This window comes from Salmo salar, chromosome 17 (genome assembly GCF_965601325.2).
Source record: "Salmo salar chromosome 17, fSalSal1, whole genome shotgun sequence".
NCBI lineage: Eukaryota > Metazoa > Chordata > Actinopteri > Salmoniformes > Salmonidae > Salmo > Salmo salar.
Genome location: NC_138307.1, coordinates 76019119 through 76042743, shown reverse-complemented (window position 1 = coordinate 76042743; position 23625 = coordinate 76019119). Strand labels below are relative to the sequence as shown.

Below are 23625 nucleotides of genomic sequence, written 5' to 3'. Positions count from 1 at the left end.
TCTAACAGTCAGTCAGGAGATCTAACAGTCTGTCAGGTGAGAGTAGCTCAGGAGATCTAACAGTCAGTCAGGAGATCTAACAGTCAGTCAGGAGATCTAACAGTCTGTCAGGTAAGAGTAGCTCAGGAGATCTAACAGTCAGTCAGGAGATCTAACAGTCTGTCAGGTGAGAGTAGCTCAGGAGATCTAACAGTCAGTCAGGAGATCTAACAGTCTGTCAGGTGAGGGTAGCTCAGGAGATCTAACAGTCAGTCAGGAGATCTAACAGTCTGTCAGGTCAGAGTAGCTCAGGAGATCTAACAGTCAGTCAGGAGATCTAACAGTCAGTCAGGAGATCTAACAGTCTGTCAGGTAAGGGTAGCTCAGGAGATCTAACAGTTAGTCAGGAGATCTAACAGTCAGTCAGGATATCTAACAGTCTGTCAGGTAAGGGTAGCTCAGGAGATCTAACAGTCAGTCAGGAGATCTAACAGTCTGTCAGGTAAGGGTAGCTCAGGAGATCTAACAGTCAGTCAGGAGATCTAACAGTCAGTCAGGAGATCTAACAGTCAGTCAGGAGATCTAACAGTCAGTCAGGTGAGAGTAGCTCAGGAGATCTAACAGTCTGTCAGGAGATCTAACAGTCAGTCAGGAGATCTAACAGTCAGTCAGGTGAGAGTAGCTCAGGAGATCTAACAGTCTGTCAGGAGATCTAACAGTCAGTCAGGAGATCTAACAGTCAGGTGAGAGTAGCTCAGGAGATCTAACAGTCTGTCAGGAGATCTAATAGTCAGTCAGGAGATCTAACAGTCAGTCAGGTGAGAGTAGCTCAGGAGATCTAACAGTCTGTCAGGAGATCTAACAGTCAGTCAGGAGATCTAACAGTCAGGTGAGAGTAGCTCAGGGGATCTAACAGTCTGTCAGGAGATCTAATAGTCAGTCAGGAGATCTAACAGTCAGTCAGGTGAGAGTAGCTCAGGAGATCTAACAGTCTGTCAGGAGATCTAACAGTCAGTCAGGAGATCTAACAGTCAGTCAGGTGAGAGTAGCTCAGGAGATCTAACAGTCAGTCAGGAGATCTAACAGTCTGTCAGGTGAGAGTAGCTCAGGAGATCTAACAGTCAGTCAGGAGATCTAACAGTCTGTCAGGTGAGAGTAACTCAGGAGATCTAACAGTCACTCAGGAGATCTAACAGTCAGTCAGGAGATCTAACAGTCTGTCAGGTGAGAGTAGCTCAGGAGATCTAACAGTCTGTCAGGAGATCTAACAGTCAGTCAGGAGATCTAACAGTCAGTCAGGAGATCTAACAGTCTGTCAGGAGATCTAACAGTCAGTCAGGAGATCTACCAGTCAGTCAGGAGATCTAACAGTCAGTCAGGAGATCTAACAGTCAGTCAGGAGATCTAACAGTCTGTCAGGTGAGAGTAGCTCAGGAGATCTAACAGTCAGTCAGGAGATCTAACAGTCAGGTGAGAGTAGCTCAGGAGATCTAACAGTCTGTCAGGAGATCTAATAGTCAGTCAGGAGATCTAACAGTCAGTCAGGTGAGAGTAGCTCAGGAGATCTAACAGTCTGTCAGGAGATCTAACAGTCAGTCAGGAGATCTAACAGTCAGGTGAGAGTAGCTCAGGAGATCTAACAGTCTGTCAGGAGATCTAATAGTCAGTCAGGAGATCTAACAGTCAGTCAGGTGAGAGTAGCTCAGGAGATCTAACAGTCTGTCAGGAGATCTAACAGTCAGTCAGGAGATCTAACAGTCAGTCAGGTGAGAGTAGCTCAGGAGATCTAACAGTCAGTCAGGAGATCTAACAGTCTGTCAGGTGAGAGTAGCTCAGGAGATCTAACAGTCAGTCAGGAGATCTAACAGTCTGTCAGGTGAGAGTAACTCAGGAGATCTAACAGTCACTCAGGAGATCTAACAGTCAGTCAGGAGATCTAACAGTCTGTCAGGTGAGAGTAGCTCAGGAGATCTAACAGTCTGTCAGGAGATCTAACAGTCAGTCAGGAGATCTACCAGTCAGTCAGGAGATCTAACAGTCAGTCAGGAGATCTAACAGTCAGTCAGGAGATCTAACAGTCTGTCAGGTGAGAGTAGCTCAGGAGATCTAACAGTCAGTCAGGAGATCTAACAGTCTGTCAGGTGAGAGTAGCTCAGGAGATCTAACAGTCAGTCAGGAGATCTAACAGTCTGTCAGGTGAGAGTAACTCAGGAGATCTAACAGTCTGTCAGGTAAGGGTAGCTCAGGTCTACCAAGGCCTCTGGGTTTAGATTCAGTAAATTAACAGCTAGTTGTTTTCTTCTGTCAGTTAAGTTATCTACATTGTGTGGTGTCTGCTGCATGCTGGGTGCTGATCCAGGAAGTAACTCTGGTAGTGAGGGTAGTTCAGGTCAGCCAAGGTTTCATGGTTTTACCGTATTTAATCAGTAAGTGGCTAGCTAGTTTTGTCGTCTCTGTGCTGTGTGCTGGGTCAGCTGTGGACACCCAGGGGATATCCTGACCTGCTACCTCTCCCTCTGGGTCAGCTGTGGACACCCAGGGGATATCCTGAACTTCTCCCTCTCCTTCTGGGTCAGCTGTGGACACCCAGGGGATATCCTGATCTGCTCCCTCTCCCTCTGGGTCAGCTGTGGACACCCAGGGGATATCCTGACCTGCTCCCTCTCCCTCTGGGTCAGCTGTGGACACCCAGGGGATATCCTGACCTGCTCCCTCTCCCTCTGGGTCAGTTGTGGACACCAGGGGATATCCTGACCTACTCCCTCTCCCTCTGGGTCAGCTGTGGACACCCAGGGGATATCCTGACCTGCTCCCTCTCCCTCTGGGTCAGCTGTGGACACCCAGGGGATATCCTGACCTGCTCCCACTCCCTCTGGGCAGACTCTGTCATGCATCACCTCACTCACTCACTCACTCACTCACTCACTCACTCACTCACTCACTCACTCACTCACTCACACTCACCACACACACACACACACACACACACACACACACACACACACACACACACACACACACACACACACACACACACACACACACACACACACACACACACACACACACCTTACAGGTACCATGTCCTGTATCTGTCTATCATCCTTATGTCTTCGCTTGCCTACATGGAGCTGGTTTCTATTTTATTAGAGAGATAAATGGAGCTGGTTTCTATTTTATTACAGAGATAAATGGAGCTGGTTTCTATTTTATTACAGAGATAAATGGAGCTGCTTTCTATCTCATTACAGAGATAAATGTAGCTGGTTTCCATCTCATTACAGAGATAAATGGAGCTGGTTTCCATCTCGTTACAGAGATACATGGAGCTGGTTTCCATCTCATTACAGAGATACATGGAGCTGGTTTCCATCTCATTACAGAGATACATGGAGCTGGTTTCTATCTCATTACAGAGATACATGGAGCTGGTTTCCATCTCATTACAGAGATAAATGGAGCTGGTTTCTATCTCATTACAGTGATAAATGGAGCTGGTTTCCATCTCATTACAGAGATAAATGGAGCTGGTTTCTATCTCATTACAGAGATAAATGGAGCTGGTTTCTATCTCATTACAGAGATAAATGGAGCTGGTTTCTATCTCATTACAGAGATAAATGGAGCTGGTTTCTATCTCATTACAGAGATAAATGGAGCTGGTTTCTATCTCATTACAGAGATAAATGGAGCTGGTTTCTATCTCATTACAGAGATAAATGGAGCTGGTTTCTAACTCATTACAGAGATAAATGGAGCTGGTTTCTATCATTACAGAGATAAATGAAGCTGGTTTCTATCTCATTACAGAGATAAATGGAGCTGGTTTCTATCTCATTACAGAGATAAATGGAGCTGGTTTCTAACTTATTACAGAGATAAATGGAGCTGGTATCTATCATTACAGAGATAAATGGAGCTGGTATCTATCATTACAGAGATAAATGGAGCTGGTTTCTAACTCATTACAGATATAAATGGAGCCGGTATCTATCATTACAGAGATAAATGGAGCTGGTATCTATCATTACAGAGATAAATGAAGCTGGTTTCTAACTCATTACAGAGATAAATGGAGCTGGTATCTATCATTACAGAGATAAATGGAGCTGGTTTCTAACTCATTACAGAGATACATGGAGCTGGTATCTATCATGACAGAGATAAATGGAGCTGGTATCTATCATTACAGAGATAAATGGAGCTGGTTTCTAACTCATTACAGAGATAAATGGAGCTGGTATCTACCATTACAGAGATAAATTAAGCTGGTTTCTAACTCATTACAGAGCTGAATAGAGCAACCATCCATTTCTTTATTTCTGCCTCTGATAAATGAATACATCTAATCTCATTTTAATAATAAACAGATTCTATCAGTTCTGGTTTAGGGTTAGGTAAGTAAGTGTGTGTGTCTGTGTGTGTGCGTGCGTGTGTGTGTGTGTTTCAGTGGGTGCGTACATGTGTATCCATGTGCGTATGTTTGTGTATCTTTGCGTGTGTGTGTGTGTGTGTGTGTGTGTGTGTGTGTGTGTGTGTGTGTGCGTGCGTGCGTGCGTGTGTGTGTGTGTGTGCGTGTCCCAGTTTGACATCCTGACACATTTCAATAATCAGTGTTGAAAATAAATCTGAGGATGTAATTGATTGAACATGAATTTGACATCTGTACTGTAATGAGGCTCTGTAATTGGATAAACCGTGTATCTGAGGTCACAGATGACTGCAGACCAAGGATGTGTGTGTGCTGTCAGACAGATGAGGGACATCTAACCCTAACCCAACCCTAGTCTCAGCTCTCTGCCTTCATCGATCCCTCAGGCAAAAACCGGCCCAATGTTCTACCCTCTTCAGACCAGACTGACTTGCAATATGCAGACAGAACAGGAAGTTGCAATAGGCCCTGTGCAACCCAAGGTTTGATACCAGCACAAACAGAAACCCTCTCAACTCTAACCCTAACCTGTTATCTACCCCTTCCTGCTGTCGGAAAGACTAGGGACATCTAACCCTTAACCCTAACCCTAACCCTCAACTCTAACCCTAACCCTTAACCTAACCCTAACCTGTTATCTACCCCTTCCTGCTGTCGGAAAGACTAGGGACATCTAACTCTAACCCTTAACCTAACCCTCAACTCTAACTCTAACCCTTAACCTAACCCTCAACTCTAACCCTAACCCTCAACTCTAACCCTAACCCTTAACCTAACCCTAACCTGTTATCTACCCCTTCCTGCTGTCGGAAAGACTAGGGACATCTAACCCTTAACCCTAACCCTAACCCTCAACTCTAACCCTAACCCTCAGCCCTAACCCTCAACCCTAACCCTCAACTCTAACCCTAACCTGTTATCTACCCCTTCCTGCTATCGGAAAGACTAGGGACATCTAACCCTTAACCCTAACCCTCAACTCTAACCCTAACCCTCAACCCTAACCCTAACCTGTTATCTACCCCTTCCTGCTGTTGGAAAGACTAGGGACATCTAACCCTTAACCTAACCCTCAACTCTAACTCTAACCCTTAACCTAACCCTAACCCTATCCCTCAACTCTAACTCTAACCCTTAACCTAACCCTAACCCTAACCCTCAACTCTAACTCTAACCCTTAACCTAACCCTAACCCTAACCCTCAACTCTAACTCTAACCCTTAACCTAACCCTAACCCTAACCCTTAACCTAACCCTAACCTGTTATCGGCCCCTTCCTCCTGTTGGAAAGACTAGGGACATCTAACTCTAACCCTTAACCCTAACCCTAGCCTCCATCCTAACCCTTCCTGCTGTCAGGTGAGCTATGTCTCGTTGCCGTGGAGATAACCTCACTAGGGGTTACTATACAGGGAGCCAGGAATTGAGAACCATTGTTGTAGACTTCTGTCTGAGTAATACATGTCCTGTATGTGACTCATGGGTTTGGCCTGAATTTTCTGCCGGAACTTTCTAATAGATAAACCCTTTATTCAGAAAGAACGTGTGTTACCCTTGAATATGAATGAATAACATGTGGCTAATGTAATAATATGTGGCATTAGCAGACACTTTTATCCAAAGTGACTTACTGTGGTGAATGTATACATTTGTATGGGGGGGGGGGGGGCAGGTGTTACTTGGCAGGTGTCAGTATGATGAGTGCACCTCCCACTGAAACCCAGACATTTAGTTTGAACCCCACAGTTACCGTAATGATCAGACCCAGAGACAGAGACCCAGAGCTCAGACCAGTCCAACCCAGGGGAAGAGGCCTCCACCCTGGCCTTCTCCCTCTCCACCTCCCCTCCCCTGGAGAGACAGCAGGTGCCCTTTAAAACTGACAGGCTTTTCTTCTCCAGGCTCACCCAGGCTCTCAGGGATCATTACTGAACTGTTAGTCCCAGGGGTCCACTGTTCTGTTATGTGGTGGGTAGGAGGTCTCAGTATGTCAGTTCAGTACTGGATATGAATAAGAATGGAGAAGAAAGGAGGATCAGTGTGTGAAATTGTAGCATTGTAATGCTTCTCTGAAATACAAGTATAAAATAGTGTTTTCAAATGGCTTATGTTGTTGCCTTGGCAAGACAATGACAAAGGTGTTGGCTGATGCAGAAACAGACTGGTACTCAGCAGGTTGTAATTGGATCACTAGGTGCACTCTACAGTATCACATATGCTGCTTCTCTGTGGGCTCAGGACATAGGACTAACAGGACACCTCCATCTCCTCCATCTGGTGAATGGTAGGGACTTGGGAATGATAGGGACTTGGGAATGCTAGGGACTTGGGAATGCTAGGGACTTGGGAATGGTAGGAACTTGGGAATGTTAGGGACTTGGGAATGGTAGGGACTTGAGAATGTTAGGGACTTGGGAATGGTAGGGACTTGAGAATGTTAGGGACTTGGGAATGGTAGGAACTTGGGAATGTTAAGGACTTGGGAATGGTAGGGACTTGAGAATGTTAGGGATTTGGGAATGGTAGGGACTTGAGAATGTTAGGGATTTGGGAATGGTAGAGACTTGAGAATGTTAAGGACTTGGGAATGGTAGGAACTTGGGAATGTTAAGGACTTGGGAATGGTAGGGACTTGAGAATGTTAGGGATTTGGGAATGGTAGGGACTTGAGAATGTTAAGGACTTGGGAATGGTAGAGACTTGAGAATGTTAAGGACTTGGGAATGGTAGGGACTTGAAATGTTAGGTTCTTGGGAATGGTAGGAATTTGGGAATGGTAGGAATTTGGGAATGGTGGGGACTTGGCTGTGGGAAGAGTCTAGCTTTTGTGATACTGACTCACCCCATAGACACCTAGTTATTCCTGTACAGTATATATAGGTTTAAGATTCTTCTGTCTCCCACCACATAGACACCTAGTTATTCCTGTACAGTATATATAGGTTTAAGATTCTTCTGTCTCCCACCACATAGACACCTAGTTATTCCTGTACAGTATATATAGGTTTAAGATTATTCTGTCTCCCACCACATAGACACCTAGTTATTCCTGTACAGTATATATAGGTTTAAGACTCTTCTGTCTCCCACCACATAGACACCTAGTTATTCCTGTACAGTATATATAGGTTTAAGATTCTTCTGTCTCCCACCACATAGACACCTAGTTATTCCTGTACAGTATATATAGGTTTAAGACTCTTCTGTCTCCCACCCCATAGACACCTAGTTATTCCTGTACAGTATATATAGGTTTAAGACTCTTCTGTCTCCCACCACATAGACACCTAGTTATTCCTGTACAGTATATATAGGTTTAAGACTCTTCTGTCTCCCACCCCATAGACACCTAGTTATTCCTGTACAGTATATATAGGTTTAAGACTCTTCTGTCTCCCACCCCATAGACACCTAGTTATTCCTGTACAGTATATATAGGTTTAAGATTCTTCTGTCTCCCACCCCATAGACACCTAGTTATTCCTGTACAGTATATATAGGTTTAAGATTCTTCTGTCTCCCACCCCATAGACACCTAGTTATTCCTGTACAGTATATATAGGTTTAAGACTCTTCTGTCTCCCACCACATAGACACCTAGTTATTCCTGTACAGTATATATAGGTTTAAGATTCTTCTGTCTCCCACCACATAGACACCTAGTTATTCCTGTACAGTATATATAGGTTTAAGACTCTTCTGTCTCCCACCCCATAGACACCTAGTTATTCCTGTACAGTATATATAGGTTTAAGACTCTTCTGTCTCCCACCACATAGACACCTAGTTATTCCTGTACAGTATATATAGGTTTAAGATTCTTCTGTCTCCCACCACATAGACACCTAGTTATTCCTGTACAGTATATATAGGTTTAAGACTCTTCTGTCTCCCACCACATAGACACCTAGTTATTCCTGTACAGTGTACATAGGTTTAAGATTCTTCTATCTCTTCCCTGTTCAGGTGAATGGCAGGGACTACTCCAAGGCCAGCCATGACGAGGTGGTGGAGGTCATCAGGAGAGACCCCATCGTGGTGCAGGTCGTCCGTCGCCATGGCAACCCCGCCCACTCACACCAAACACTACAGGAAGTTCACGTGGTGGACGTGTGCACGCAGACGGACATCACTTTCGAACACATCATGGCCCTGGCTAAGCTGAGGCCTGCTACTCCACCTGTACCTGACATCTGCCCCTTTCTGCTGTCAGACAGGTGAGGGGCATCTAATCCTAACCCTAACCTTAACATTAACCTTATCCCTTACCCTAACCCTAGCCTTAAACCTTACCGTAATCCTAGCCTCAATCCTAACCCTCAACCCTAACCCTAACCCTCAGCCCTAACCCTAACCCTCAGCCCTAACCCTCAACCCTAACCCTCAACCCTAAACCTCAACCCTAACCCTCAACCCTAACCCTAACCCTAACCCTCAACCCTAACCCTAACCCTCAGCCCTAACCCTCAACCCTAACCCTAACCCTAACCCTAACCCTAACCCTAACCCTCAGCCCTAACCCTCAACCCTAACCCTCAACTCTAACCCTAACCCTCAACCCTAACCCTAACCTGTTATCTACCCCTTCCTCCTGTTGGAAAGACTAGGGACATCTAACTCTAACCCTTAACCTAACCCTAGTCTCCATCCTAACCCTTCCTGCTGTCAGGTGAGCTATGCCTCGTTGCCGTGGCGATAACCTCACTAGGGGTTAATATACAGGGAGCCAGGAATTGAGAACCATTGTTGTAGACTTCTGTCTGAGTAATACATGTTATGTATGTGACTTGTGGGTTTGGCCTGAATTTTCTGCCGGAACTTTCTAATAGATAAACCCTTTATTCAGAAAGAATGTGTGTTACCCTTGAATATGAATGAATAACATGTGGCTAATGTAATAATATGTGGCATTAGCAGACACTTTTATCCAAAGTGACTTACTGTGGTGAATGTATACATTTGTATGAGTGGCCCTTGGATGGTTCTCCTCAACATGGAGATGCTTTATTATGGGTTACATCAACCTGATGTGGTTGATCAGAGCCTCTACTGTATCATGGAGGACAACAGCATTACTGCCCCCCCAGTACAGCTGATCACATCCCTTTAATGTCATTAGGATGCTCTCCAACTGGCATGTAATAATTGTGTCTGCAGTGCAGCCAGACTGCTGCATCCATTTCCTTTAAGAGTTTACAAGGTGATTAAAAACAAATGGAGTGACTGTTATACAGCGCTACATTCATTCTCAGTCTATTTATAGGTCTTTACTGGGCCAGAAATGAAATACATTTGTCCTATAAACTACAAATCATCCGTTCCCTCGTCTGTGCTACGGCTGATAAGGGGGAGGCAGTATGGATGCTGTTGTGATTCTAAATAACAGTGATGTTACTGTGGGCTGGTTATACCCAGGGCTGACATGTGTCTGTATACATGCCAAGTAACCATCTGTAAATCAATATATTACTGAGGAGACAGAGATGTCTTTTTACAGGTTATTTTTAACAGGTTCTTTTTACAGGTTCTTTTTACAGGTTATTTTTATAGGGTCTTTTTACAGGTTCTTTTTACAGGGTCTTTTTAGCAGGTTCTTTTTACAGGGTCTTTTTAACAGGTTCTTTTTACAGGGTCTTTTTACAGGTTCTTTTTAACAGGTTCTTTTTACAGGGTCTTTTTAACAGGTTCTTTTTACAGGGTCTTTTTACAGGTTCTTTTTACAGGGTCTTTTTACAGGGTCTTTTTAACAGGTTATTTTTACAGGTTCTTTTTAACAGGTTCTTTTTACAGGGTCTTTTTACAGGTTCTTTTTACAGGTTCTTTTTACAGGTTCTTTTTGCAGGTTCTTTTTGCAGGTTTTGTCACTTACATGGGTTTTTTGTCTTGTTAAAACATGTCCATGTTTAAAATGGCACAACGTGTGTTTAGAGCCCTGCCATTAGTTGCTTTACTGGGGGTTGTAAAAGGGATTTTATGTTAGCGACCAATATGCACAGCACAGGGAGAAAGGTGTTGAAATCAGCTTGCTACTCACACATCTGTCTTTCTCCTCTTCCCCTCTCTCTTCCTCTCATTCTGTCTCCCCTCAGCTGTCACTCCATCCACACAATGGAGCATGAATTCTACGAGTGTCCAGAGTACCTCTCCAACACCCCAGCTGAAGTGGACAGGCCAGAGGAGTTTGAGTATGAGGTAAATCAATATGGAGCCACACAAGTTCCTGCGATGACAATTCTCCCACAGCAGTTATATTGACAAGTCATGTGTCTATTGGTCAAATATAGTGTTTCCTACTTATTCACTAAAACGCTAATTACAACCAAATCTCCCCCGCAGCTCATTATGTTATTGGAATGATAAAGATTAAAATACCGCTATGAATCTTACTACCTCAATTTGGTATGTTTTCCCTACAAACAATGACACATTTCAGATACAGTTGGAGTGTTGAAAAATAGCCTGTCTGGGAGGCTGGGTGGAGATTGTAATTTGTGTCAGAGAGGCAGTGACCGTGGGAGACGTGAGGTGAGGTGAGGTGATGGGTGACGTGGTAGTGTGTGTGTTTGTGCAGTGGTGCTGCTCGTATAATGGGTGGCGGTGGTTCGCTGCACAGGATTCCGGGTCATTAGTGTTCCTCTGCTGTCAGCTGTGGTTTAACGGCCACTTCTGACTAAATGGACGGATGTCTCTCTGTGTGAGAGAGGGATGAGAGACGGCGTGAAGTTTGAGCACACACTCACAGGCACACACACACACACACACACACACACACACACACACACACACACACACACACACACACACACACACACAGACACACACACACACACACACACACACACACACACACACACACACACACACACACACACACACACACACACACACACACACACACACACACAGACACTCGCAGGCAGGCGGGGACACACACACACACACAGTCTGGTCAACCCAACTGAGGCAGGGTCAGTGTCAGGTCGTGACCTGATTACTGTTGTTATGGCTACTCCTTCCCCTCACACAGCTGGCCCTCAGTTACTCTTTGTTCAGTCAAGTGTATCTAACTGTACCCTGAATGCCCTTGCTCCTCAGTAGCCCTGGCAGCTCAGGGACATTAGCAGTGAAGGATGTGTTTAGCCTGGCTTCACACTACTGCCGTGTAACTTAAGGACAGCTACAGGGCAGCGGTGGGACGTTTTTCTTCCCAGTGACCCGCTATAAAAACAACACACAGATACAGATGATCTTCTAATCAAGACTAGCGTGGTCTCTCTAGGCGGTGTCTCTCTGACCTCAGTACATCCACAGATTATTACTAGATCTCGTGCTGACGAGTATGAGGTTGTGTCCTGTAGCCCTACACGAGTTAATGTACTGTCTGCACGAAACACTGGGATTTCTCACTCTAATCTAACCTCAAACATCTCCAGATTACAAGGTTGTGTCCTGTACTACTCAGTGTGATTGTTCTCTCTAGTAATGCCCTCTGACAGTAGGGAGCTAGTGTTCTCTGATCTCTCAGTACATGGTAGTTAATCAACAGTCATGGTGCGTTCGTGTCAACCACTTTTCTCGACCGTTCTGAACCGTTCTAAACTGTGTGGAAGTGTGGAGTCTACTCGCCAGTAACAGCTGTCCTAGTCAAAAGTGCCCTGCCTCCTCTGTTTGTCCTCTGTTTGTTGTGGCTAGATGTCGAAGAAATTCATTTATTTTTTGAATCAGTCATCTAATCTTTCCCAACTGCCACCCGGAATCCTTTGGAAATTAGGCTATCCCTTTAATTAGGCTATCCCTTTAATTGGCCTATCCCTTTAATTAGGCTATCCCTTTAATTGGCCTATCCCTTTAATTAGGCTATCCCTTTAATTGGCCTATCTCTTTAATTGGCCTATCTCTTTAATTAGGCTATCCCTTTAATTGGCCTATCTCTTTAATTGGGCTATCCCTTTAATTGGCCTATCCCTTTAATTAGGCTATCCCTTTAATTGGCCTATCCCTTTAATTAGGCTATCCCTTTAATTGGCCTATCCCTTTAATTAGGCTATCCCTTTAATTGGCCTATCTCTTTAATTGGGATATCCCTTTAATTGGCCTATCCCTTTAATTAGGCTATCCCTTTAATTGGCCTATCCCTTTAATTAGGCTATCCCTTTAATTGGCCTATCTCTTTAATTAGGCTATCCCTTTAATTGGCCTATCTCTTTAATTAGGCTATCCCTTTAATTGGCCTATCTCTTTAATTGGCCTATCTCTTTAATTAGGCTATCCCTTTAATTGGCCTATCTCTTTAATTGGGCTATCCCTTTAATTGGCCTATCCCTTTAATTAGGCTATCCCTTTAATTGGCCTATCCCTTTAATTAGCCTCTCTCTTTAATGAGGGTATCCCTTTAATTAGCCTATCCCTTTTAATTAGGGTATCCCTGTTATAGTGCCTTCTTTTGACCCCCTGCCTTCCAACTGTAACTTCACACGTAAAATACCTTTGGCAGAGCAAAATATCAAACTGTAAAATGATATCTTTCTGTTTCTTCCCAACACAGCAGTGACCAAACAGACCAGGGTTAATACACCTGCAACATTAAGGGAACACGCTGTGTAGTAAATGCCATCGGTGCGACCATCGAAGACGTCCCCAGTGGGACACCCGTCTGTGTTTTATTTGATATGAGGTTTTAGTGCTATTGATGTACAGACCACCCTCTGGGCAGTGGACATGTGTTACCATGGTGAGGAGAGATTAGGAACCACACAACAAGAATAAGCAAAGACCACAGGAGGTGGAATGTCATTTATCAGACAATAATTCAACATCAATTGCAGTCTTAACTGGTCTGGAATGATGCATCTTTAGTACCAATGCCACAGCATGTCATGGTGATATTGGGTTACTTGTTGAATTTGTTTGAGTGATACAGTTGGTTTACATTTTAACACACACACACACACACACACACACACACACACACACACACACACACACACACACACACACACACACACACACACACACACACACACACACACACACACACACACACACACACACACACACACACACACACACACACACACACACACACACACACACACATATATTATTTCACCCTTTGCAGAGACTTACTGGAGAACTGTGTGTTACTCCCTATGAGCTATGTTGATCAACATGTTGGTCTTGGTAAAGTTGAGGCACCAAAGTATGTGTCAGTTAAAGGGGAATCTGGGCTTGTTTTCATCATGTTTGAGGTGTTTCTAGGACAGTGAGATGTGTTTCACACATAACTGCCCAGGAGGAAGGCAGGTCAGGGCATCACACTCTGAATTATACACCCTATGACAGCTTCCGGTGTATTGATGGTGGGTGGGGGCGAGATCTGAAAATGAATGTAATCCTACTTTGTGGTTTTTCATGAAGGCTCTATGTTAAACTGATCACACTATATGGTTTTTGTGGGTGTAGATATGGTTGTCCTTGTTCGACAGAGCCATTGGACGTCTTTCAGCGATGTTCCTATCATCGGATTCATTGCTAAATATACAAGCAGATACATCGTTCTCAGTCTCGTAAAGACTACAATTTGTGTTGGGTGGTGCTTCATGGTCTGGCCCCTGTCCCTCCTCCAAGAAGGTTTTTTTTTATTAAAGATACTATATCAGCAATTCTATTTTTTACCTCTAATTAAGAATCTTCCGTTTCGCTGTGAAGGAAAAAAATCGATGGTATCTCATCACGTCTCAGCTGGCGTCGAAATGGATTCCCTAGCAGTCCAGTCTGGTAATCCCTCTGGTAATCCCTCTGGGAATCTTTGGTCACCGCATCATTCTTGATAGCCGCAAGCCACTAGGAGGATCAGGGTGAATCTCTGGTAGGTAGAGCAGTGAAGGTAGCACATTTGTACGATTGTTGTAATTAGCACAGCAAGGCACAGAACCCCACATGGCATGATGACAAACAATAGTGAAAACAAAAGTTTACAAAGAAATCTTCTGAGATTACTCTGTGTTGGTCATTCGAGGTAAACAATGGCATCATTCAAGTTTGTGGGCACGCCCCATCTACCTAGCAGGCGGTATCAGCATTCGCTATGAATGCTGGACTTTGTAGTTCACTATGAGCACATTAAGTCAAAACTTCCCGATACTAACAGTGAAATGAAAATGCCCGAGTTCTAGCTTATAGTTTGGATAATTGTGATGTTTATGATGAAAACATCACGTTGTTAATATTGTAATGGCTATATGCCATGGCAAGGCCAGGGTGACATGGAGTCTGAACCCCACTAGAGTGAATGGTGAATATTTCATCACCGTGGTAACCACAGCCTACTCAGCAATGGGGATCTACACTGGCTCCTAGCTGAATATCCTCAGTAGAAATGACCAGAGGGCCTTAATGCTGGAAGTGTCTGATTTTGAGAGCTTCTGTATAATTATCTCATACTTATCTCACTTTAGAAAAGGATAATTCAGCCTTCTGTGTCACTAACCTACTTCCTACACAATGATTGAAGTCAGTATCGTATGTTCTTGGCAACAAGCTTAGTGACAATTCTCAGAGAGTAAGCTCAGAGTACTCATAAAGCGTTTCAGAGTGCTGATCTAGGATCAGATCCCCCCTGTCCATTCATTATAAACTGAAAGGCTAAACCGATCCTACATCAGCACTCCTACGCTGAGACGTTTTTGGAATATGGGCCCAGCTCTTGAACTTGAAAAGAACAAGGTCATTATGAAGTCTGTGCAGGTAACACATCTCTGTTGGACTCTCTTCCTTCTCTCCTCTCCTCCTCCTCTCCTCCTTTCCATTGGGAATTCTCTCTGTTCTGTTCTGTCTCTACAGCAGGTAGAGCTCTGTCGGCTCAACAGTCAGGAGAAGTTGGGTCTGACGCTGTGCTATCGGACTGACGATGAAGAGGATACAGCTATCTACGTCAGCCACGTAAGCACCCCCACCACCATCAGCATCCTTAGGAGACATGGGCCCAATTCAGACTTAGGAAATGTACGTCTTTCCTACGCACTTCTCAGTAGTTGATATTCAGACTTACTTTATGCAGGTCCTTTAACGGGCTTTGCAGGCGTGGCTTCCTAGCGTGCTGAATACATTTAATTCAACTGCTGAAAAAACTCCCACTTACTGGCAACAGATTTTCCTGTGGAGTTTTCATTTAATAGGGGTTTCAGTACATTTATGTAAAGCCATCCCTTTAAATTTGGTGTACCTTATATTATAATTTTCTCAACAGGCTCACTAGAATAGATGGAGAGAACGGTTCAGAATATTAGGAATCAATGAAAGAAAACCATACATTGTAAATACATGCATATCGTGTCCTGTTCACCACCAATTGTTTGATTGTAAAATACTCTGATCTTGTATATTATTTAGGGTTAGGAAAGTATTTATGAATAATTTCATAAAAGTTTGGAGAGCCTTTACGCACAAAATATATTGGTGACTCAAAAATGCAGTGGTTTGATTCATCCTTAAAGTTTCCATATTCAATTGTTCAATCCATGACATATTGAAAGGTGAGAAAAGTGTACAATAGGGGTGGAACAGTAGTCCTATAAATCTACTGTAATAATCCTCACTGACCATAGGACCGTGATGACAACGGTCCAGTCGTGGTGAACCGTGCACCAGGGTCCCAGTTTAACCTGCTACGTGTAGTCTGAGTTCCAGAATTGATTCAAATAGGCTACGTCCTAAATTATTTCACAACTTGTAATATGTTAGCCTAATATGGTCTACTATTGCTAGCAATCCTCAGGAACAAACACATGAACGTGACAGAGGAAGGTAAACTAATGACGTAGTGGAATGATGCAAAATGTAAGGAAAGGAACACTAAAGGTACAGTTCTAAATGAATGTGAGTATACCTGAAGGTGACTACCGATAGTGATTCATATTTAACATGATACAAGTTGTAAAAAATACAGTGAACAGTCCAGGCATATAGTTAAAACATTCTAGAAATCATAAATCAACTCGGTAGCTATGTTTCAGTTTGCTGCCATATGACTGGTTTCACATTTGTCTCCAGTGATCATAAGGTGAAATGGAACTAAAACAATGTATATTTAAAATCCCCTTTTCCAAATGGCTTATTCATTCACTACATATCCGTCGCCAAACCCACTGGCTCCAGGTCATCTATAAGTCTTTGCTAGGTAAAGCCCCACCTTATCTCAGTTCACTGGTCACCATAGCAACACCCACCCGTAGCACACGCTCCAGCAGGTATATTGCACTGGTCACCTCCAAAGCCAACACTTCCTTTGGCCGCCTTTCCTTCCAGATCTCTGCTGCCAATGACTGGAACGAATTGCAAAAATCTCTGAAGCTGGAGTCTTATATCTCCCTCTCTAACTTTAAGCATCAGCTGTCAGAGCAGCTTACCGATCACTGTACCTGTACACAGCCAATCTGTAAATAGCACATCCAACTACCTCATCCCCATATTATTACTTACCCTCTTGCTCTTTTGCACCCCAGTATCTCTACTTGCACATCCTCATCTGTACATCTATCACTCCAGTATTAATGCTAAATTGTCATTATTTTAGCCTCTAGGGCCTATTTATTTCCTACCTCCCTACTCTTCTACATTTGCACACACTGTGCATAGATGTTTCAATTTTTCTTTTCTTTTGTGTTATTGACTGTACATTTGTTTATGTGTGACTCTGTGTTGTTGTTTTTGTCGCAGTGCTTTGCTTTACCTTGGCCAGGTCACAGTTGTAAATGAGAACTTGTTCTCAACTGGCCTACCTGGTTAAATAAAGGTGAAATAATATAAATAAACATTTTAAAAAATGACCTAGCTCTTATCAAATTCTCATCAATCAAATGTATTTATAAAGCCATTTTTACATCAGCCAATGTCACAAAGTGCTACACAGAAACCCAGCCTAAGACCCCACACGGCAATTGGTCTTATCAATAGGTCTTATCAATAGGTCTTATCAATAGGTCTTATCAATAGATCTTAACAATAAGTGTTATCAAAAGGTCTTCTCAGTTAGTACATGAGAGTACATGGGGAATGGTGTTATTTCTATCTGAACAAAGAAAGTAGATGTTTCTACACTTGGAACTGACAAGTTGCTCGACCACATTTATTGTTTCATGGTGCATAAGGGTGGTGGAATTGTGAGGGAATTATGTCAAGGTCAGAATACGGTGTATCTGTAGACACCTTCATTTCTTTGATCTTACACACAAACAAATAGCGAATGAATAGCGTGCTATTCTCATGCTTAAATTCAAGGTCAGAATACGCATGGAGAGAAAAGTGCATAAAAAAAAGGGAATTATGTTCCATGTATGCGCGCTCAACTCTGGTCGGAATTCCCCGTTATGAGACTCGATCTTCCCCAGAGAAATGTCCTGTTTGGTGGGACACAGATCTATCCATGCTCCCCTCCTGAGTCTGGTTCTCTGGTACACGGTCATATGACAAACTGTACTCCCAAGGAAGGGCTTGGTTAACTGGAAAGGCTAGGTTAACAGGAAGGGCGTGGCTAACAGGAAGAGCTTGGTTAACAGGAAGGGCTTGGTTAACAGGAAAGGCTTGGTTAACAGGAAGGGCTTGGTTAACAGGAAGGTCTTGGTTAACTGGACGGGCGTGGTTAACTGGAGGGGGTTGGTTAACAGGAAGGGCTTGGTTAACTGGACGGGCTTGGTTAACTGGACGGGCTTGGTTAACAGGGAGGGCTTGGTTAACAGGGAGGGCTTGGTTAACAGGAAGGGCTTGGTTAACAGGAAGGGCTTGGTTAACAGGAAGGGCTTGGTTAACAGGAAGGGCTTGGTTAACAGGAAGGGCTTGGTTAACAGGAAGGGCTTGGTTAACAGGGAGGGCTTGGTTAACAGGAAGGGCTTGGTTAACAGGAAGGGCTTGGTTAACAGGAAGGGCTTGGTTAACAGGAAGGGCTTGGTTAACAGGAAGGGCTTGGTTAACAGGGAGGGCTTGGTTAACAGGAAGGGCTTGGTTAACAGGAAGGGCTTGGTTAACAGGAAGGGCTTGGTTAACAGGAAGGGCTTGGTTAACAGGAAGGGCTTGGTTAACAGGAAAGGCTTGGAATGAAAGGGAAGAGACACGGCGTGTTAGAATAAATCGAACAAGGAATCCCACCACATATCAATTACCTTTTACAGTCAGAAACAATTAAAAGATAACTGTGAATTCCCATTTGATATCATATAATGTTGTGGAATATTGACTGACTTCAACTGAATTAGAAGGTGTTAAGGAATGAGGAGGTGTTTGAATGTTTGCCAAGAAAATAATATCTCTTTCGCTCCAAATGAACCATGCATGGAGAGAGAGGAGAGGAAAGCAAGTGAAGTTTGAAATACTCCCCTCGTTCTGTTCAACATTCTAATTGAGGATTTTAATTAGTCCACAGTGAGTGACACCCTTCCTTCTCGTCTCCTGCAGAGTGTAAAATGACACATTTTCCCACCACCGCCTCTGCATACCAAAGACTGAAACAAAGAGCAAAGAGACAGTTGAGTGGAAATAATGTCTCTCAGACTAAAGTAAAGCTAAAGCTCTCAGTCTGGTGGTGTCTGGGTGTGTGTGTGTGTGTGTGTGTGTGTGTGTGTGTGTGTGTGTGTGTGTGTGTGTGTGTGTGTGTGTGTGTGTGTGTGTGTGTGTGTGTGTGTGTGTGTGTGTGTGTGTGTGTGTGTGTGTGTGTGTGTGTGTGTGTGTGTGTGTGTGTGTGTGTGTGTGTGTGTGTGTGATTGTGTGTGTGTGTGTGTGCGTGTGTGTGGTATTGCCTTGCTATTACACCAGCTTCCTCTTTAATAAGCTGAAGCGTTACCTCAAGTAAAGTAGGAACAGCACCTGCAGTTGCCTCATACCCCTCTACCATCATGTAATAAACCTCAACACTATATCTGTATATCTTTATCTATCTCTCATACCCCTCTAACATCATGTAATAAACCTCAACACTATATCTGTATATCTTTATCTATCTCTCATACCCCTCTAACATCATGTAATAAACCTCAACACTATATCTGTATATCTTTATCTATCTCTCATACCCCTCTAACATCATGTAATAAACCTCAACACTATATCTGTATATCTTTATCTATCTCTCATACCCCTCTACCATCATGTAATAAACCTCAACACTATATCTGTATATCTTTATCTATCTCTCATACCCCTCTAACATCATGTAATAAACCTCAACACTATATCTTTATCTATCTCTCATACCCCTCTACCATCATGTAATAAACCTCAACACTATATCTGTATATCCTTATCTATCTCTCATACCCCTCTAACATCATGTAATAAACCTCAACACTATATCTTTATCTATCTCTCATACCCCTCTACCATCATGTAATAAACCTCAACACTATATCTGTATATCTTTATCTATCTCTCATACCCCTCTACCATCATGTAATAAACCTCAACACTATATCTGTATATCTTTATCTATCTCTCATACCCCTCTACCATCATGTAATAAACCTCAACACTATATCTGTATATCTTTATCTATCTCTCATACCCCTCTACCATCATGTAATAAACCTCAACACTATATCTGTATATCTTTATCTATCTCTCATACCCCTCTAACATCATGTAATAAACCTCAACACTATATCTGTATATCTTTTGATTCCAGAATATGCTAACCAGCCTCATTGAAATGTATTTCTGTGTATAATGTTGGTGTCACGTTCCTTGTGGAAGCATAGCTATGTTTTTCCGGTTGGTTTTGAACACCTATGTATAGCTCTTGATCTTGACTCAGAGAACTACAAAGAGTGTGAAATAATTGCAGAGAAATGGAAGCAGTATTGAAATCATACCAAGTAGATTAGATTCCCTCAGAAACGTATCCACTGGGATTGCCTGTGAAAAATATGAAATGTTATTATTTAAATTAGAAATGTCTACACTTTTTTCAGCCTAATCATTTCTGACTTTTTAATACACTTCCAATGTTGATTTTCTCTTGCTGAGCTTCTTATTTTGATGTTCAGTTCTTTGATGAAAGAAATGCTTGTTTTATTTTAATGAAATTCATAGGTAGGAAGAAAAAAACTGAACACATATCGTCAAGGGAACGATTCGAAATTCGATACAAGCACTCCTCAAAAAATGAAAACAAAATAATGAAAAAAATCAATAAATGTTGAAATGAGTTTTCTCAGGAAGATTCATTCCCCTTTCTTAAGCCAGGCAGGAAGAAGGTTGTTGGACAGCTACCACACTAATACACCTCAGATACTACAATCCATACTGTCACATTTCAAACTATATATGGTTCCAAATGGCACCCTATACTCTATATAGTACACTACTTTTGACCAGGGTCCATAGGGCTCTGGTCAAAAGTAGTGCACTATTTAGGGAATAGGGTGCCATTTGGGACACACTCCCTATTACTATGTGATGATGACCTCAATGGAAGTTTTGAGGAATGGTTGGATGCTCGGCGTTCTTTGTTGAAGCAACATCTTCAGATGGTGATGTTGGCAAGAAGAGAAAGCAATGAAGGTGTTTGATAATGATCCACCAGACAGTGACATGGCAACAGTAGTAACTTGTGTATCCAGCTGTCTGTTCTAGCAGACAGTGACATGGCAACAGTAGTAACTTGTGTATCCAGCTGTCTGTTCTAGCAGACAGTGACATGGCAACAGTAGTAACTTGTGTATCCAGCTGCCTGTTCTAGCAGACAGTGACATGGCAACAGTAGTAACTTGTGTATCCAGCTGCCTGTTCTAGCAGACAGTGACATGGCAACAGTAGTAACTTGTGTATCCAGCTGTCTGTTCTAGCAGACAGTGACATGGCAACAGTAGTAACTTGTGTATCCAGCAGCCTGTTCTAGCAGACAGTGACATGGCAACAGTAGTAACTTGTGTATCCAGCTGCCTGTTCTAGCAGACAGTGACATGGCAACAGTAGTAACTTGTGTATCCAGCTGTCTGTTCTAGCAGACAGTGACATGGCAACAGTAGTAACTTGTGTATCCAGCTGCCTGTTCTAGCAGACAGTGACATGGCAACAGTAGTAACTTGTGTATCCAGCTGTCTGTTCTAGCAGACAGTGACATGGCAACAGTAGTAACTTGTGTATCCAGCTGCCTGTTCTAGCAGACAGTGACATGGCAACAGTAGTAACTTGTGTATCCAGCTGTCTGTTCTAGCAGACAGTGACATGGCAACAGTAGTAACTTGTGTATCCAGCAGTCTGTTCTAGCAGACAGTGACATGGCAACAGTAGTAACTTGTGTATCCAGCTGTCTGTTCTAGCAGACAGTGACATGGCAACAGTAGTAACTTGTGTATCCAGCAGCCTGTTCTAGCAGACAGTGACATGGCAACAGTAGTAACTTGTGTATCCAGCAGTCTGTTCTAGCAGACAGTGACATGGCAACAGTAGTAACTTGTGTATCCAGCTGTCTGTTCTAGCAGACAGTGACATGGCAACAGTAGTAACTTGTGTATCCAGCTGCCTGTTCTAGCAGACAGTGACATGGCAACAGTAGTAACTTGTGTATCCAGCAGTCTGTTCTAGCAGACAGTGACATGGCAACAGTAGTAACTTGTGTATCCAGCTGCCTGTTCTAGCAGACAGTGACATGGCAACAGTAGTAACTTGTGTATCCAGCTGTCTGTTCTAGCAGACAGTGACATGGCAACAGTAGTAACTTGTGTATCCAGCTGCCTGTTCTAGCAGACAGTGACATGGCAACAGTAGTAACTTGTGTATCCAGCTGTCTGTTCTAGCAGACAGTGACATGGCAACAGTAGTAACTTGTGTATCCAGCTGCCTGTTCTAGCAGACAGTGACATGGCAACAGTAGTAACTTGTGTATCCAGCTGCCTGTTCTAGCAGACAGTGACATGGCAACAGTAGTAACTTGTGTATCCAGCTGTCTGTTCTAGCAGACAGTGACATGGCAACAGTAGTAACTTGTGTATCCAGCAGCCTGTTCTAGCAGACAGTGACATGGCAACAGTAGTAACTTGTGTATCCAGCTGCCTGTTCTAGCAGACAGTGACATGGCAACAGTAGTAACTTGTGTATCCAGCTGTCTGTTCTAGCAGACAGTGACATGGCAACAGTAGTAACTTGTGTATCCAGCTGCCTGTTCTAGCAGACAGTGACATGGCAACAGTAGTAACTTGTGTATCCAGCTGTCTGTTCTAGCAGACAGTGACATGGCAACAGTAGTAACTTGTGTATCCAGCTGCCTGTTCTAGCAGACAGTGACATGGCAACAGTAGTAACTTGTGTATCCAGCTGCCTGTTCTAGCAGACAGTGACATGGCAACAGTAGTAACTTGTGTATCCAGCTGCCTGTTCTAGCAGACAGTGACATGGCAACAGTAGTAACTTGTGTATCCAGCTGCCTGTTCTAGCAGACAGTGACATGGCAACAGTAGTAACTTGTGTATCCAGCTGCCTGTTCTAGCAGACAGTGACATGGCAACAGTAGTAACTTGTGTATCCAGCTGTCTGTTCTAGCAGACAGTGACATGGCAACAGTAGTAACTTGTGTATCCAGCTGCCTGTTCTAGCAGACAGTGACATGGCAACAGTAGTAACTTGTGTATCCAGCTGTCTGTTCTAGCAGACAGTGACATGGCAACAGTAGTAACTTGTGTATCCAGCTGTCTGTTCTAGCAGACAGTGACATGGCAACAGTAGTAACTTGTGTATCCAGCTGTCTGTTCTAGCAGACAGTGACATGGCAACAGTAGTAACTTGTGTATCCAGCTGCCTGTTCTAGCAGACAGTGACATGGCAACAGTAGTAACTTGTGTATCCAGCTGTCTGTTCTAGCAGACAGTGACATGGCAACAGTAGTAACTTGTGTATCCAGCAGCCTGTTCTAGCAGACAGTGACATGGCAACAGTAGTAACTTGTGTATCCAGCTGCCTGTTCTAGCAGACAGTGACATGGCAACAGTAGTAACTTGTGTATCCAGCTGTCTGTTCTAGCAGACAGTGACATGGCAACAGTAGTAACTTGTGTATCCAGCTGCCTGTTCTAGCAGACAGTGACATGGCAACAGTAGTAACTTGTGTATCCAGCTGTCTGTTCTAGCAGACAGTGACATGGCAACAGTAGTAACTTGTGTATCCAGCTGCCTGTTCTAGCAGACAGTGACATGGCAACAGTAGTAACTTGTGTATCCAGCTGCCTGTTC

The 23625-nt window shown here is 43.4% G+C and overlaps 1 protein-coding gene across 1 annotated transcript in view; it reads left to right on the top strand.

Moving 5' to 3' along the window:
* pdzrn4 (PDZ domain containing ring finger 4) overlaps nt 1-23625 on the top strand; it is an 86827-nt gene that overhangs the window by 52060 nt on the left and 11142 nt on the right. Inside the window, exons 2-4 of the mRNA XM_082964125.1 lie at nt 8378-8628; nt 10501-10603; nt 15254-15352. Coding sequence (XP_082820251.1) covers nt 8378-8628; nt 10501-10603; nt 15254-15352 — 453 coding nt within the window. The remainder of the gene's footprint in view (nt 1-8377; nt 8629-10500; nt 10604-15253; nt 15353-23625) is intronic.